This window comes from Cheilinus undulatus, linkage group 21 (genome assembly GCF_018320785.1).
Source record: "Cheilinus undulatus linkage group 21, ASM1832078v1, whole genome shotgun sequence".
Classification (NCBI taxonomy): domain Eukaryota; kingdom Metazoa; phylum Chordata; class Actinopteri; order Labriformes; family Labridae; genus Cheilinus; species Cheilinus undulatus.
Window position 1 is genome coordinate 3221100 of NC_054885.1, and position 16515 is coordinate 3237614.

Consider the following 16515-nt stretch of genomic DNA (forward strand, 5'->3'; position numbering starts at 1 on the left):
AAATAGTTGAAAAGTGGCAAAGATGGATAAAAAGGTAGCACAAAGGGGATAAAACATGAAGGAAAAGTAGTTAAAAAAGGATTAAAGAATGGCAAGAATTGGGAAAGTATCAAAAATGAACCAGAAGTGGCAAAAATATAGCAAAAAAAAAAAAACTGGCAAAGTTGTGAAAAGGCGTTGAAAGTGGCACACAGGGGCAGTAATCAGCAGGCAGGTGGTAAAATGAGCAAAAACTGTCAAAAAGGATCAAAATGGGCTATGAGTGGCAAACACTGCTGCAGAAATGGCCGAATGAAGTGGTGAAAAGGGATTAAAAAGTGTCAAGAATGGGTTAATATTGGTGCTAAATCACAACTGGGGAGGCCCATTCTGGATTCTAAAGAAAATACTTCTACTAATACAGTAGTATGTTAATCAGCCCAAAATATGTATTTAATTTTCGTTTGTTTGACAGTCAGCCCCCCAGAGTCTCTGTCAAAACTAAATCTGGCAGTGTGCATATTTACTTGATGACCCTGCTTTAAGACTGAGAACTTTTAGCTTTTTCCAACACCCTAAAGTTCTGCTATTATCAAATCTTACTGTGTCAGAAAACTAGTCTGACACAAGAACATCTGACACCAAGGGGTCACTGTTAGTTGCAAAGACTTGTCTCAACACTAAAAGGACCTGGACGCTGAATTTAGGCTAAAAAAGCTGCAAACTGAGCAAACCAGCTGGGTCTGAGCGAACTAAAAGTTTGACAGAACCTGAAGCTAACTGCTAGCTAACCTGACATTAAATTACTGTAAGCTAAAGGAGACTCTTAAGCCTGAAGTGGAAGCTCATTTTAAGCCAGTAGGACCTGAAAATCAGCTACTAGCTCTTCGTAACAACAGACTTTAAGCTAGAATGATATTTTGGGAAGTCTCAAAGCTAACCCTTGGTTAAAAGAGACACAGAGTTATTTTTCAACTGTGGGGACTTGAAAGCTATCTCGGAGGTAAAATGACCCAAAAGATCAGACGAAGCTAACCTCATGTTAATATGAACCATAAGCTAGCTTAAAGGCAAAACAAAGATGCTAACTCTGAGCTAAAATGACACAGAAGCTAACGCCGGGTCAAAGTATAGAGGCTAAACTGGCTTATAAGCTACACTATATGGACAGAAATATTTGGCCACCTGACCATTACTCTTATAGGGACTGTAATGATATTGTAGTCAAACCCATGTACTTTAATATGGAGTTGGCCCAGAACAGCCTCCACTATTCTTGGAAGGCTTTCCATAAGATTTTGGAGCGTTCCTGTGGGAATTTGTGTCCATTCATTCTGTAGAGCATTTATGAGCTCAGAGAGTCTGGCTCACAATCTCTGTTCCAGTTCATCCCAAAGGTTCTGGATGGGGTTGTGGACAGGGCTCTGAACTCATCTAACCAAGTCTTTCTAGTCCTTGTTTGGTCTCTGGGCCACAGTCATGCTGGAATATAAAAGGGCCTTTCCCCAAACTGCTGCCACACAGTTGGAAGCATAGCATAGTCCAGCATGTCTTGGTGTGCTGAAGCATTAAGAGGCCGTCCACATGGAGACGAGTTCAGGAGTATTCATGAAAGTATTCATTGTATCTCCATTTCATCTACACTGAACCAAAGTTTGGGGCGCCTGAAAATGCTGCTTTCAAAACTCTGGGTCCCAGAGTGAACAGATCTGTATACGGCTACCGTTTCATCTCCATGTGTAAAACCAAGCGCATCTTTCCTGAAATGATTACCCAGCCATCAACAATGATAATGGCAGATACATGACTGTGTTCATGTCTTCTGCTCCTCTACAACCATTGTAAGCAGGCAAAGGTAAAGGTAGTTTAAAGCCAAAAGGACCCAGAAAAAACGCTTTTAGCCCAAGGGGTATATAAGCTAAGCTAAGAGTCAAAAACCGGGAAAACAATCCTTTCCTTTCAAGTTTTGGATTGTACAGATAACAAGGTTGGTTGTTGCATGAAAGGGCAAGTAACAAATGACACATAAATGCTTTTTTGTGTCTTAACACTTAGAAACCCTTTGTCCAAAATCAACTGAGACTTTGTCTAAAAGCCCTCCAAGTTTCAGAAATAGTTTTGAAGGAATGATACTGATGTGTTTGCCGTAAGTTATGACAATCTCCATCAAACAGCCTAAAGCTGTGAGTGCTGCTGTGTTCGTCTGTTGTGACAGCACAGAGCCTCATCCAGAAACCAAAGCTGCCTCTCAGATGCCCGTCAGCAAAGTCAGCACTTTTCAAAAGGCACAGACAGGTGCGTGGGTCCGGAACAGGCAGGGGGGTCGCTCATCAACAAGAGACGTATAGCCTCTATATATACATGAGCACGTGTGAGTGAGCTGAGAGGACAGGTTGGCTGTCACTGAAGAGGGTTTCATTTGTCCTGGTGTCAGTGGCAGGCGGAGGCTGATCCTCAACAAGGTCCTGCGACTGACAGGGATCACCCCCGCACCAGATTTATCACCCATGGTCCTGCTGTTTTTGGCCTGAGTCTAATGGGCGTGAATCTTACACATGTTGCTTTGCTGGGTTGTCAAGCTAACTGTTTTTTATCTCTGGAACATTCTAGTCTCAAAGTCCTGCAGCCACGTCAAAACCAGTCAGACCAATTAATCAAATACAGATAAACCAGCAGACGCCATAAAACTGTCAATAACTCTGAACCTTTATCTTCAACGTCTCTGTTTTTGTCTTTACAGGCTGCCCCAGAACCAGTAAAAGTACCAGAGCCTGAACCAGAACCAGTAAAAGCACCAGAGCCTGAACCAGAACCAGTAAAAGTACCAGAACCCAAACCAGTAAAGGAACCAGAGCCAGAGCCTGAACCAGTCAAGGTACCAGAGCCTGAACCAGTAAAAGTACCAGAGCCTGAACCAGAACCAGTCAAGGTACCAGAGCCTGAACCAGTAAAAGTACCAGAACCAGAGCCTGTACCAGAACCAGAGCCAGTATCAGAGCCTGAACCCGTCCCGGAACCAGAGCTGGAGCCCGAAGTCATCCCAGAGCCTGAACCGGAGCCCGTGGTCGAGCCTGAACCCGAACCTGTCGTGGAGGAGTCCCTACCTGAGCTGATCCCTGGATCCACAGAGGAACCCGTTGTAGAGGTTTCACCTGAGCCTGCGCCAGAACCAGAACCCGAGCCCGTCCTGAACAACGGTAAGGCCGGATGCAGACTTACTTTTTAACCTCAAACTCTCATACACAACCAGCTCCATCATGAATACACGTTCACAGATTTGACGATGCAACTCTTGTGTTACTGGAGGAAACCTGTAGAGGGCACACCAGAGAAATCAGGCTGTATGAAACTATGTGATATAGAGACATGAGCTAGAAACAAGGCAACACTAGAGGTTATTGTGATTTTAATTCTGTGATCAGAAACAATGTAACATTCGTGCAGATAAAGGCATAATGATGAAGGTTTCTGTCAGACAAATTCATCAGATTAAGAGAGCAGCTGCTAAAATGTCATTACAAAGCAGCAAACAGGTATTTGAAGCTGCTGGTGCCTCTGGAGTCCCACCAACCTCAAGGTGTAGGATCCTCCAGAGGCTTGCAGTTATGTATAAACCTACTATTCAGCCCCCCCTAACCAATGCTCACAAGTAGAAACGGTTGCAGTGGGCCCAGAAATACATGAAGACTCATTTTCAAACAGTCTTGTTGACTGATGAGTGCCGTGCAACCCTGGATGGTCCAGATGGAGAAGTAGTGGATGGTTGGTGGATGGCCACCATGTCCCAGCAAGGCTGTAATGTCAGCAAGGAGGGGGCAGAGTCATGGGGAGAGAGCTGGTAGGCTCCTTTAGGGTCCCTGAAGGTGTAAAAATGACCTCAGCAAAGTATAAGTATAGAGTTTCTGACTGACCACTTTCTTCCATGGTACAAAAAGAAGAACTGTGCCTTTTGTAGCAAAATGATCTTCATGCATGACAATGCACCATCTCATGCTGCAAAGAATCCCTCTGTGTCATTGGGCATAAAAGGAGAGAAACTAATGGTGTGGCCCCCATCCTCCCCTGACATCAACCCTGTTGAGAAAGGACAACGGTGTTAAAATAGAAAATGTTGTTAATTGAGGAATAATTTGTTAACAAAAACTGGACATAAGTGGGAAAAAATGCAAATTAGGGCCCAAACTCAAAAGCTTCAAGCTAACCAGACATAACTAAACAGACCTAACAATCACTAACACATGAGGGGTTATATACACAAAATGGACTAGTCCAACACAAACAAGGGGGGAGCTAAAATGACAACAAACTAAACACGTAACTTATTTAAACAGAAACCAACCAAAATTAACCTATTTAAATAAACTATTTACAAAATAAATGATTACTCAAATATCAGAAAATCCAAAGCAACACAAATTGATCTAATTAGCAAATCATAAGTCCAAGTCTCCCCTCCTTCACTCTCCTCTGCTGGCAGCCTCCACTTCCTGTGGGCAGGGCTTAAAAGGCCATCTTGAGCAGCCAGCAGGTCCTTTGTTGGGTGATCTCAAAGAAAACAAAGAAAGTGTGAGTATTACTGCGAACTAAACAAAATAGCATCAAATTAAAGCAAATGACAGAATGCTAACTAACTGTGTGCACCCAAATCAGAAAACAACTGTCAACTGCAATAAAGTGAAGTATATTTTAACAAATGTAAAAGTGTGATGTGATTGTTTAAAGGGGAAACAAAAAGGGACTAAGGTTTGCCAAATTAAATCAAAAGAAATACTAACACGAGGTGGCAGCAGATGATGTGGCCGCCACAAGCATCCTCAAGCTAAAGATCTATGAGGGTGGGAGGCAGTTCACATCAAAACAGCGGCTCTGGGAGGATATTCTGACATCTTTCAGAGAAATTCAAGCAGAAACTCTCCAAAAACTCACAAGTTCAGTGGATGCAAGGATAGTGAAGGTGATATCAAAGAAGGGCTCCTATGTTAACATGGAACTTGTCCTGTTAAGATGTTTTTGATTGAAATAGCTTTGATTTCAGTAAATATGACCTCCTAATGCTGCAAATTCAACAAATGACCATTTTCAGTTCTTTACAACCTATAAAATGTTTTGAAACTTACTGCATAATAATTTAGAACAGTGCATTTTGAGTTTTTTTACTTTTGAAAATATATACTTATCAGTGGGAGTTTTTATCAATAAAATTCAAATTAGGTTGACGACATGAAAATTATACTGACTGTCATTTGCATCAACTATTTAGGAAAATCAGTGATAAATATGATTTGTAGCTTTTTTTGCCCCTCAGGCCTCCACTCGGTCATGTAACTAAAAGCTATAATAAAACACTCTAAAACAAAGGGTTACAGGTGTAGAGGTTCGCCACATGTATGTAATTTACCTGGATACAGTTGCATGAGAGTGGCTGCTTATGTTTGCTGTAGATCTAATCTTTGAATAGTCACAGCTTCTCAAAGCAGGCAGATGTAAGCGGCTGTGCCCTGCAGATAAGTTACTTCCAGGAAAAGCCAAGAGAGTGAAGCTGTCAGGCTCAGAGTTTTATTATAACACTGAAAGGAGGATAGTTGTATTAGAGAAGGCTTAACATACTCACATGAACATAATAGATCTATTCATTCAAACACAGAGCAGAAAATCACCCATCCACAAGATTAAAGGCTGCTCAGGACATCAGTGGGATTGAGGTTTATCAGAGTCTGATTGATCAACATGAGAGGTTAAATTTAACATGAATAAAGCTGGACTAGACGTTCACATGCTGACTCGTCCTTACCAGTTGTTTACTTTGTCCTAACTGAAGCGTATTGGCAGTGCGAAGCTCTGTATCAGTGCAGGAAGTTTGCGTGTATGGATGTTTAGCAGCCATCTGCCTCAGTGGGATGATACTTAATCTTTAACGGTCAGTTAAGCACTTGGCAGCCCTGAGCGACATCCGCTGTCAACACGGACAATCTGCTTTGTGTCTGTGCAACGTGTGACACAGCAGGTGGACCGACAGGTGTGGGAGTGAGCGCCGTGACACGCTGGATGTCGGTGGCGTTTAACCAGCAGCCCGCTTTGTTTTCAAGTAATGCATCTGAGGGGTTAAATTGTAAAAACAGGGATAATCAACAGTAAATGACTGTCTGACTTCGGTGCATTTAGTAGAGTTTTGAATCTTTCCAGAAATTCAACACAGAGCATGCTCATTATAACATAACCCCCCCCCACTTAGAAGGTCTTATTGCCTCTGTTCTGCACATTTTAAAGTCTTGTTTTAACCATCATGCTCCGTCTCTTCTGTGTATCTTTGTTGTTTCAGATGTCGCTGCAGCTGAAGATAAAGTGACGTTCACCCCGGGAAAGAAACAGAGCAAATTTGAGACGCTGATGACCAAGGAGGAGATCGAGGAGGAGCAGAGGTCAGTCGTACGACCTCCCTGCATGTGTCATGTATACGTGTCGTATGCATGCTCAGACAAACACACAAACACTCCCTGCTCTCTGCCGTGTCGCCCATTCTGCACCTGCATGAAAATGAAAACTGGCTGGTCTGAGAGCTGCTCATCCTGCAGGTTTAAAGGAGGTGGAGGGCTTCTGCTCTGTTTTCTCAGGCTTAAACTTCTGCAGATTTTGGGAAAAAGGTGGAAACTTGAGCAAAATTAGATTATTTTAAGGTGTGATTGTCTTCCTCTCTTTGACCCAGCAGCAGGGCTAGACAGATAGAAGGAAGTTTCTCTTACTGATGGAATTTATGACTTTCTCTCTTAAGCACTTAAATATCAACAGTAAGTAGTAATTAATTACCAAAGTCAACACTTCTGCTTCAAATCATCCTCAAGCACTAGAAGAAAAGTATAAACAATGAAGTTTACTTGAAGCACTGAAAGCAAAACAAGTCGTTTTACAAATTTTTCTTGCAGCCATAAATATTATGTCATAGCTTTACAATTTACTGATGGAGATTTCTCTTCACGCTGCACTCTTAAGTGTCATTCTTTGGTCCCTTTTCCCAGGAGTACTTGAACTTGACTTTTCAACATCTGGTTAATGATTATTGCACATTATATGGAATTGTCAGCAGTTTAAAAGAAGAAAAACACAAAAACAGATTTGTTTTTCATGGCTTTTATGAGAAGAAATTTTGTTATTGCTCATGAAGTTTTGATTGGACATTTGAAATGTGAACCTATGCATGTTTAGAACAATCACCATGACATTTTTTGAGTCTAGGACTCTGGGTGTGCAAAACACAGTGCAAAAGATAACTACATACATAGACGACAAGTAGTGCAAATAAAGGTGGAAAAATGCATTCTCAACATTCTCAGTAACATATTGTTATTGCACATGACAGACACGCACAAATGCCACTATCTAACGCTATTTTTTGAAAACAAAACACCACTCTCGCTCGCTCTCGTTACTCTCTTCCTTCACTCTCCTTTCTCACTCGTCTTCTGCCAAAGCTGCCGTTTTCACGGTGCTGTTTTACATTACCGTGATATATATACCACACATCATATATTGCCGGAAAGCACAGATTCTCAGCTCTCTGTCAGAGTTGGATTTTTTTAGATTGAGCAAACTTTCGAGGAGTTACAGTGTTGAGAATCCATGTAGTGGTCTCGCAATACTTCTGGTGTTTTGCTATGAATGCCCACGTCATATGGTTGCGAGTACCGTAATGAACCATATATGTGCACATGCCCACAATTCTCAGCTTTCCAACGCCTATTGGAATTTTTCAGATCGGACGAACTTTGACAGAGTTACGGTAATAATACTCCAGACATAAAAAACACAGCGCCGGCGCTGGGTCAGTAGGTAAAGGGTTGAAGCTACCGCTGGTCTCTACTGCCACCATAATCACAGTCAATACTTCATTTGCCTGTGACGTCATGCCTTCCCCAAAACACAGTCCATCGGTCCTTAAAGATGGACGTGACGATCAGTTCATCTCCCCTAGTCTCCCTCCACAAACACCTGGTCGTTACATGATGACATAAAAAGGGATAAAACGTGAAATATGAAAGGTTAGAGTACATTTACTCTTTATTGAATGATCCCCCTTTTCTTTAAAAAAAAAAAAACGACAGCATTTTAATTTAGTGCAGCAAATGGGGAAAATCCTCATCTTCAGATTGCAGAAAGATAAATGCAAGATGATGCAGGACTATATATTCTTTTTAAATAGCTTAATTCTATTTTGTTTTATTCCATATTAAGTTAAAATTACATAGTTATTTATGATTTTTGTATCTATATATACACACACACAATTATATATATACTCTGTATAGACTTTATGCACTTTATGGTCAGTCTTCAGCTCAGTCTGTATCAAATTCTGTGAAATTGACACTAAACTGCAGTGAATAAATTGTGAAATCCTGCGCTTGGCCATTTTACAACTATTTCGTATTCTCCAGTCAGACGTATTTTGTGATGAATCGTTATACATTTTTCTTACAGTATATCGATTATTGCAGTATCGTGTAACATATTGTATTATGAAGTACCCTGTGATTCCCACCCTTATTTATTGTAGAGACTGGCGAAGTTGCTGGCTGGCTGTTCGGTTTGGGTCGAGCTGAGGAAACCGAAGAATTCTGACACTGTTGGCTTTCCGTAGACTGAGACGGATTTAGCAGGGCTTTACTTTCACAAACACAGGGGGGAGGGGACAGTTTATTCCGACCAATAGGAGAGCATTTTTCCCATCAACAATGATAAAATTAAACATATCTTTGTATCTGTATGTACCACAATATCAGACAGCTTTCCTCACAGCAACAAACAGTGTTCTCTCTCTGGGGCTTTAACACAAGCTGTGAGCCGCAACGGACCAACTCAGGTTGAATTGCTTTTATTAAGGGCTTTTAATGTGACGAACATTATCAGGAATTCTGGAATAGTTTAACCCTCCTCAGCAGGAGAGAAATGAAACTTAAAACCACAGGTGCAGCTGTAAAGAAGTGAACACAGAAGGACTTATAAAATCATTTTTCAGCCAAAAAAATTCTTTATACCAGGGAAACAAGTGTTATTGTTCTAGGAAAGCAAAGTCAAAAGAACAGGATGACCTCTGAGATTAACTAAGTAAAATCAAATGTATGGATTTGTGTCTTCTTTGGGCTTTTGTAGTGAGATGCTGACAAAAACAACCCATATTTACAAAGATATTCAGTTTTTACTTAGTCAGACTTCCAGTTTTCTTCAGGGCTGGTGTCATAGAGCTTCTTTAAAATCAGATTTATTGAGACTTTTTTGACAAGTATCAATTCATCCCCGTCTTTGTTCTGTGTTTATTTTTAAATCTCAAACAAAAAGCATCTTCTCTATTCATCCCTGCTCTCCGCATCCTGAGGCCTGAGCGGTGAGAATAAAGGGACGTGTTGTGTAATCGTGGTGAGATCCTCTGTCAGTTAACAGAGAAAGTACATCCTCCGCTTTGGTTCACTTTTAGTCCTGGTATTTTCTTTCTTTCCGTCTGCTCTGGGAGTGAACGTCTGCGGCTCTCCTGATTGGACGCTCACTTTTATAATCTCCAGAAGCTCTTAAAATATTCCTGCGGCCTGGCAGCGCTGCTTTATTGTGTTTCTGTTGAGTTTTTAGGAGACACGGAGGAGGGGAACCGTCTTCGCTTCCTTCTGTCCCGGTCCAGTCTCAGGGTCGGATCACGTCACAGATGAATAAATATTTCTGCAGCAGAGGGGAAGAGTCTGGTGTTGAACCTTTTCCAAGTTCCTCATTCCATCTCCCCTCACTAAGTTTCTGTAAACTGAGAGTTCGGCTCATGGGAATATTGCTGTGCCCGTCCCAGCGTTGGTGTTTTCCTTTCTGCTGGTTTAGATCAGCCCAACACCTGACACGCCCTTCACCGAAGCTGGGCATCAGAACCCAGACATGGGGACTCGTGGAGTTACATTTGTAAAGAAAGATTTTAACATTCTGCAAACTCTCCTTGTTCTGAGGGTCAAAAATGATCCATTATATTCCCAAAAGAATGCATATTTGTTTAAATTTAAATCCCACATCTATTTAGCACTGTCATTTTGGTTATAATTTCATACGTTAATTCACATTTTAAGATTTTTTCTTGCAAAGATGCACTTACAGCCTGAAACAGTGATGAAAATGTGCAGAAAGTTTAACTCAACAGATATACTTTTAAAAGATTAGCTATAAAATACTTCTGTAGTAAAGGTGATGTTTCCCTTTTTCTTCTGTTGTAGCCAATTTAAGAAAATTCCTCACATTTCGAACAGATAGATTCAAGGTAGGGATGTTCCAATACCTTTTTTCTCCTCCTGGTACTGATTCTGACCAAGGTGTTGGCGAGCACTGACAAACCCTCACAAAGGTTAAACAATATGACCGTTAGCATTCAAGCTAGCAGTAATCGGACTGTAATTGGATTTAAATGGATAAAAAGACGTTCAGTATCGGGTTTACTGATGTGGATTTAAACATTTAAGCCCCCAAAAGTCACACAGGTTCCAGGCTCACTGAAAATGCTGCCACAAGGGATTCAAAAGCCTTAATAGCATCAATGGGAAAGCTAAACGGCTAGCTTTAAGAGGAAAAATAAGTAAGAGATAATAATTTATGGTTCAAAAGTTATTTAGCTTTTGATAAACTGTGTCACTTCCTGTTGTGTACCACAGCGCCAGTCTGGAAGGCATTTTAACGATCACATTCAGAGAGAAAGTGTCACAAAGACGGGGGTCCTTTGGTTCTTCTTCTCTGCTAAAATCGGTAGCTCATGCATGACGTGCTTTCAAGCACAGACATAATAAACGTAGACGCCTTATTGACTGTGTTTGCCCGTTGCCGCTATACGTCAACGTGTCCGCCATATTGCCAGAGGCAAGAGCGTTTCATACACAAATGCCAATATATGAGGGATGAGGGGTTTAAAACACACGTTTACATCTAAGTGATGGTGATGAGTCGCCTGTATATGAAGTGGTTTACGGGTATTTTTTTTGTTAATTAAATGGTTCAAAATGACTATCAGACAGACAAAAAATGTAGGTAATTCAATTATTAATAGGTGCGTCAGTGTTTCTTACTTTTTAGAACTTAAATGACACATACATGCTCATAGAAAATTTTAGTAAATTATTATTTTCACAATAACATGCCATGGTTAAGTCACTGACAGCGGTGGAGTCATCCTTCTCTACTGGAAACAAAATAACCGATAGGCAAAACGTTGTTAAAAAGCTAGCTTAACCGCGGATATTAATCCACTTAACAATAACGTTAGGGAAATTGGCTCTGACCGTGTTGTTATTCTAGCCTAATACGATGATAAAACTGTTTAACTTACCCACTGTTATCTTAAAAAGTAAAACTTTGAATAATTAGGGCTAAAATAACACAACAGTTTTCCTCAGCACAGTCGGCCCAGTAAGTTTACACTGCTATCAGACTGGTTCTCAGTCTCAGCCGATACCCAGAGCTCTGGTGTCAGAGTCGCTATCGGGACATCTCTACTATTAAGAGGGGTTAGAGACTGAGACATGACGTGTCATTCATGAAGGAGCCTGTTCTACAAAACAGCTCTTTAATATGGTGGCTGTTAGGGCTGTGACGAGACACTTATCTCACGAGACGAGACGAAATTTTACACTTTTTTTAATTTGGAAAAAAAAAATACATGGGTGGAAAATATGTCCTTTAAACAACTGAAAGTCATAATTGCAGCGCATTCAGGTCTATTCAAAAATGTTGAACTAAGTACTGAGTAGGCTATCAGTGCTTCCAAACAGTATGTCTTGTCTAACTCTGACTCAAACTGTACTTTTTCATGCCCTTCAAATCAAACCTTTCATTTTAACAGCCTACAAAATCGTTAATTTACTACACTATGCTCTCGTCACTACACTTACAATAACTACTTTTAATATAATATTTAATTATATATAATAAAAGCTTTTAGATTATTTTGAAAGTATTTTAAGCACTATTTTCAACAGGCCTAAATCTAAAGAGCTGCATCAGTAAAATCAAACTATTTCTCATCCTCTTTAAGGACATCCATATTTAAAACAGTCAAAAGAAATATTTCTGTCAATAACACGTTTGCTGTTATTAAGACAAATAGATTATTTATAGTTTTGTGGTCTTTTTTCTCATATGAGCTTTAACAGTGTTGGACACCACGCACTGATGAGCGTGTGTGTTAATGTGTGTGTGCTGGTGAGTGAGTGTGTGTGTCTCTGCTCTGTCTGCTGTCTGACAGCAAGCATGGCGCGTTTAACTGGGGCTAAAACTTTGTTTTTTTGGAGCTTACAGTGGACTCTGTGGCGCTCAAACAGAGTTTGTTTTGTTTGTTTTGCTAAGTTTACCGCTGCAGTCACGCTATGAGCTTCTGATTGAGGATACGCAACAGCTGATGGATGTGTGACTGACAGACGGTGAGACGAGAAGGAGACATGAGGAAGCAGCGACTGTTTCAAAGTTACAAAGTCACAGATAGCGGCACTAAAAGTGAGTCTGTGTGCAAACACGAGCTAAATAAAGGCTGTATTCTCCTCATGGAGACTGCACAGGTTACCAGCAGCAGAATCTCATCAACTCGGACCGTTATGATCATGTGTGGCTCCATGTAGCACACGTGGAGCGGTGATCTTAATGGGTCACGGATCAGCTCTGTTTCTTCATTAGCTCACTCACAAACAGTTTTAAAGTCTCCAGGGCATCTTTGTGATCTTTTATAATTTCCAGTTTGGTATTTTTTTCTGTGATGAGAGCTGCTGCTCCTTCTGTCCGCACAATATTGATCTCGCGAGATTGATTTTTCTGCGACGAGAAATCTCGTGGCGTTTTGATCTCGCGAGATCTAGTAGCTACCTCCTGTTTGAGTGCCAGTTTTCTTTCCTCCTTTTTTTTATTTTAGGAGCTAAAAGACTGTTTTTTGTGACTGCTAATCTGAGACTGCTGCTGTTTCTCTGTGAGCTTTTTAAAAACAAAAATTGGTGGAACGTGTCACTCAGAAACAGCTTGTTTTTATTTTTACACTTCGAATGGTTGGCAGAGTTGTAACGGCAGAAAACTTTGAGATTTTGTTAGCATCCTTCTATGCAGAAATACAAAAAACACTGACATGCTTCTGCAAGGTATCATATAGATTAGAGGGCAGTGATGGGTCAAGAAGACAGGTTTAGGTGTTTTTTATTTGCTAGTTTGATTCGTAGAAATCTCGTCAGCAAAGGCTGGCCATGAGGGCTAATAACCTTGACCTTTGACCTCCAAAACTTAATCAGTTAGAGTGGGCATCAGTGCAGAGTTGGAGGAAAATCCCTGGAATTGTTCTTGGGATATTACATTTCCAAACAAGAGAATGACCTTTGACCTCCAAAGTCTAATCAGTCCATCCTTGAGTCATGAGCCCGTTTCACACATGCAACTCTGTCCCTCACTGCAGGATTTTTTCATGCAGTTTGCATAGGGCTGGGCAATTATGGCAAAAATCAAAATCACGATTAACTGCCAAGCTCTAAGTTTACCCTACTACCTGTCTAAAGTTTGAAGAAAATCTCTCAAGGACTTCACCAGATATGAAGTTTACAAGAAATAGATGCATAAAATCTAAGCATCCTTAAGTCAGGATGAACCTTTGTGCAAAAGTTGAAGAAAATCAGTGGAAGTGGGATGTTGGTTTTCCTGCATGGATGAGGGGAAAACCCAAAAATACAAAGTCTCAGCTCAGTCAGCTGCCGTCTGCGTGGATGCATATAAAAAAATGTAAATGCTCCAGTAAATCACTTCAACCTGCGGCCAGTCATTAGGTCATACTGGTACCTGAGCAAGCTTCTGTACTGAAAGTCAAAGTATCATTGAAGCATCATGAACGGAAATGATACCTTTGGCCCCTCCCTCACTTTAAGGTTATTTTTCCCTTCCCCGTGTTCCAGCCGCTCTCCAGCATGACCCCTACTAGTTTCATTGGATGATTTCCTTTCATTTTTACACCAACAGCCACAGATGTTTGTTTCCAGGTCGACTTGTTTGTGTGTCTGACTGCCTCCACCTTTATCTTTTCAGGATAGAGCTTACATCTGATTTTACTTCTCTATAATGAACGAGAGCAGACACTCAGGGTGTTAGGAAGGACATGGTAAGGCTTCTGTTTAAATACCCTCAATAACTACACCCACACCTCGAGTTCATCCCCCAGATCGACCCCAGAGACCCTAATGAGTACGGACAGACTGATGGGAAACCTAAAAACCTGGAGACTTATAATGAATGATTTCATCTGTATTTACATAGAAGTCATGAAGAATACGTAGAAAATGCACAATTAAAAGGGTAGAGTTATTTTGTTCCTGTGTTCATAAGAGCAATGATTATCATATTATCTATTGCAAAGCAAAAAAAATGTGAATTCTTCCCAGTTACAAGGTTTTCTTCTCTAATAAACATAACAGATGTTAACAGAAAAATATCTTAAGTAACCTAAAGAACCATCAACAAATAATTCCTCTTAAATTTTGGGATGAGATGATCAGACTTCATGAAACTAAAGCTTGCAAACCTGCATTGTTTCTACTGTCCAGCTGGAGGTTATTCCACTGGTTGTAAAGACAAAGGATTGCACAGCTTTTGCACGCAGTAAACCTGCACGGATAACTTTAAAGACACAGTGTGATTCATTAAATACTGCGAAGGGTTAATCCTCTTCTAACTGTGCTGCAGAGCAAACACTGTCTCTGTGCTCTTGTGCTGTTCGTGTTTACTTAAATGACCATTATGCAGTAATATTTTGCTCTTCTATGCAAATTGGTCTCATTGCACCAAGCATCTGAGTCAAAAAGAGCCACATGGAGTCAAGCCTAGTTTATACTTCCTCTCTGCTTCTGTGTTGAATCTACCCTGTAGCTACGCCACTGTGAACAGTAAAAACCTTTGTGTTAGTGCAATACTCTACCCTAACACTACTCAGTAGTGTGATTTATATTTATATTGATTTATATTTATATTGATTTATATTGTTTCTCCCAGAAATTGTTGCAATTACAAATGTTTTTGGTATGGATGTGTTTATTGCCTTTATGTTCATTGGAACAACACAAAAAAGCAGAAGGAAAAAGCGAAAATTGACATAATTTTACACAAAACTCAAAAAATGGGCCGGACCAAATTGTTGTCACCCTCAACTTAATATTTGGTTGCACACCATTGGGAAAAAATAACTGAAACCAATCACTTCCTACAACCATCAACAAGCTTCTTACACCTCTCAGCTGGAATTTTGGACCACTCTTTTTTTGCAAACTGCTCCAGGTCTCTCAGATTTGAAGGGTGCCTACTTGCAACAGCAGTTTTGAGATCTCTCGATAGGTGTTCAATGAGGTTTAGATCCAGACTCATTGCTGGCCACTTCAGAACTCTCCAGCTTTGTCTCCAACCATTTCTTGGTGCTTTTTCAGGTATGTTTGGGGCCATTGTCCTGCCGGAACACCCATGACCTCTGACACAGACCCAGCTTTCTGACACTAGGCCCTACATTGCAACCCAAAATCTCTTGGTAGTCCCCAGATTTCATGATTCCTCACACACAGTTAAGGCACCCAGTGCCAGAGGCAGCAAAACAACCCTAAAACATCCTTGAACCTCCACCATGTTTGACTGTAGGTACTGTGTTCTTTTCTCTGTAGGCCTCATTCTGTTTTCTGTAAACAGTATTTTCTGGCAGTAATTTCTGGGAGAAATGGTGAATTTTCTGGAAAAAATTATTTATTATAGTTAGTAATTTATTTCTTTTTGCTTGTTGACAGATGAGTATAGTTGTGTTACCTTAGCATGTTTCGACTGCTGACTTCCTTCAGTCTTCCTCAGAAGAGTCATGTGACTTTGCTTATCAGCTGATCTTCTGCAGGTTTGGTCACCCTGTCTTGATTGACACGCCCCCTGCTAGGGCTTAATCACAAATGAAGCGAAATATGGCCTGCTGCAATTTTAAAATCGCAGAAGGGGGCAATATTTCTTTAACCAGTTTACACCTCTTTTTTTGCAGCAGAGATGTTGTGCATTACATATTGTGCAATCATTCAAGTGACTTTTTTTAGAATAGTCTGCAAAACAGTCCTACTTCCTTCATTTTTGTACATTTTTCTTATTGAATATGAGAATGATAACCACTCCCTTCAATGCAAAAATTCATATCCAATTTGCAATACAAGTCAAGATCAGCACAATAAGTTATCTGTTGGAAATACATAAGATGAGGAACTTCGCAATCGCAATATGGGGAAAAAATCACAATTAGATTATTTTCACAGATCGTTCAGCCCTACCCCCTGCTGTCTGACGGCTTCTTGAGGACGGCGTCCCAGTTTCCCTGATCCATCGGTGGTATTTGTTGCTCTCTGAACAAAGTCCATGATGTGATTTTCCTGATTCAACACGTCACTGCAATGTCATGTGACTCTTTTGAGGAAGACTGCAGGAAATCAGCAGTCGAAACGTGGATGCAACACAAAACTATAACTTATTTATCCAATTCTGATCAAATGCACCGCT

The 16515-nt window shown here is 40.6% G+C and overlaps 1 protein-coding gene across 4 annotated transcripts in view; it reads left to right on the forward strand.

Annotated features, from left to right (window-relative positions):
- The window catches only part of si:ch73-366l1.5 (FILIA-N KH-like domain-containing protein), a 49942-nt gene that overhangs the window by 26406 nt on the left and 7021 nt on the right, over positions 1 to 16515 (forward strand). For 2 of the 4 annotated variants that reach the window (XM_041777727.1, XM_041777728.1), the window contains exons 2-3: positions 2720 to 3176; positions 6299 to 6398. In XM_041777727.1, coding sequence (XP_041633661.1) covers positions 2720 to 3176; positions 6299 to 6398 — 557 coding nt within the window. Of the gene's footprint in view, positions 1 to 2719; positions 3177 to 6298; positions 6399 to 14034; positions 14133 to 16515 lie in introns of those variants that run through there. The other 2 variants (XM_041777729.1, XM_041777726.1) reach the window with 2 other exon arrangements.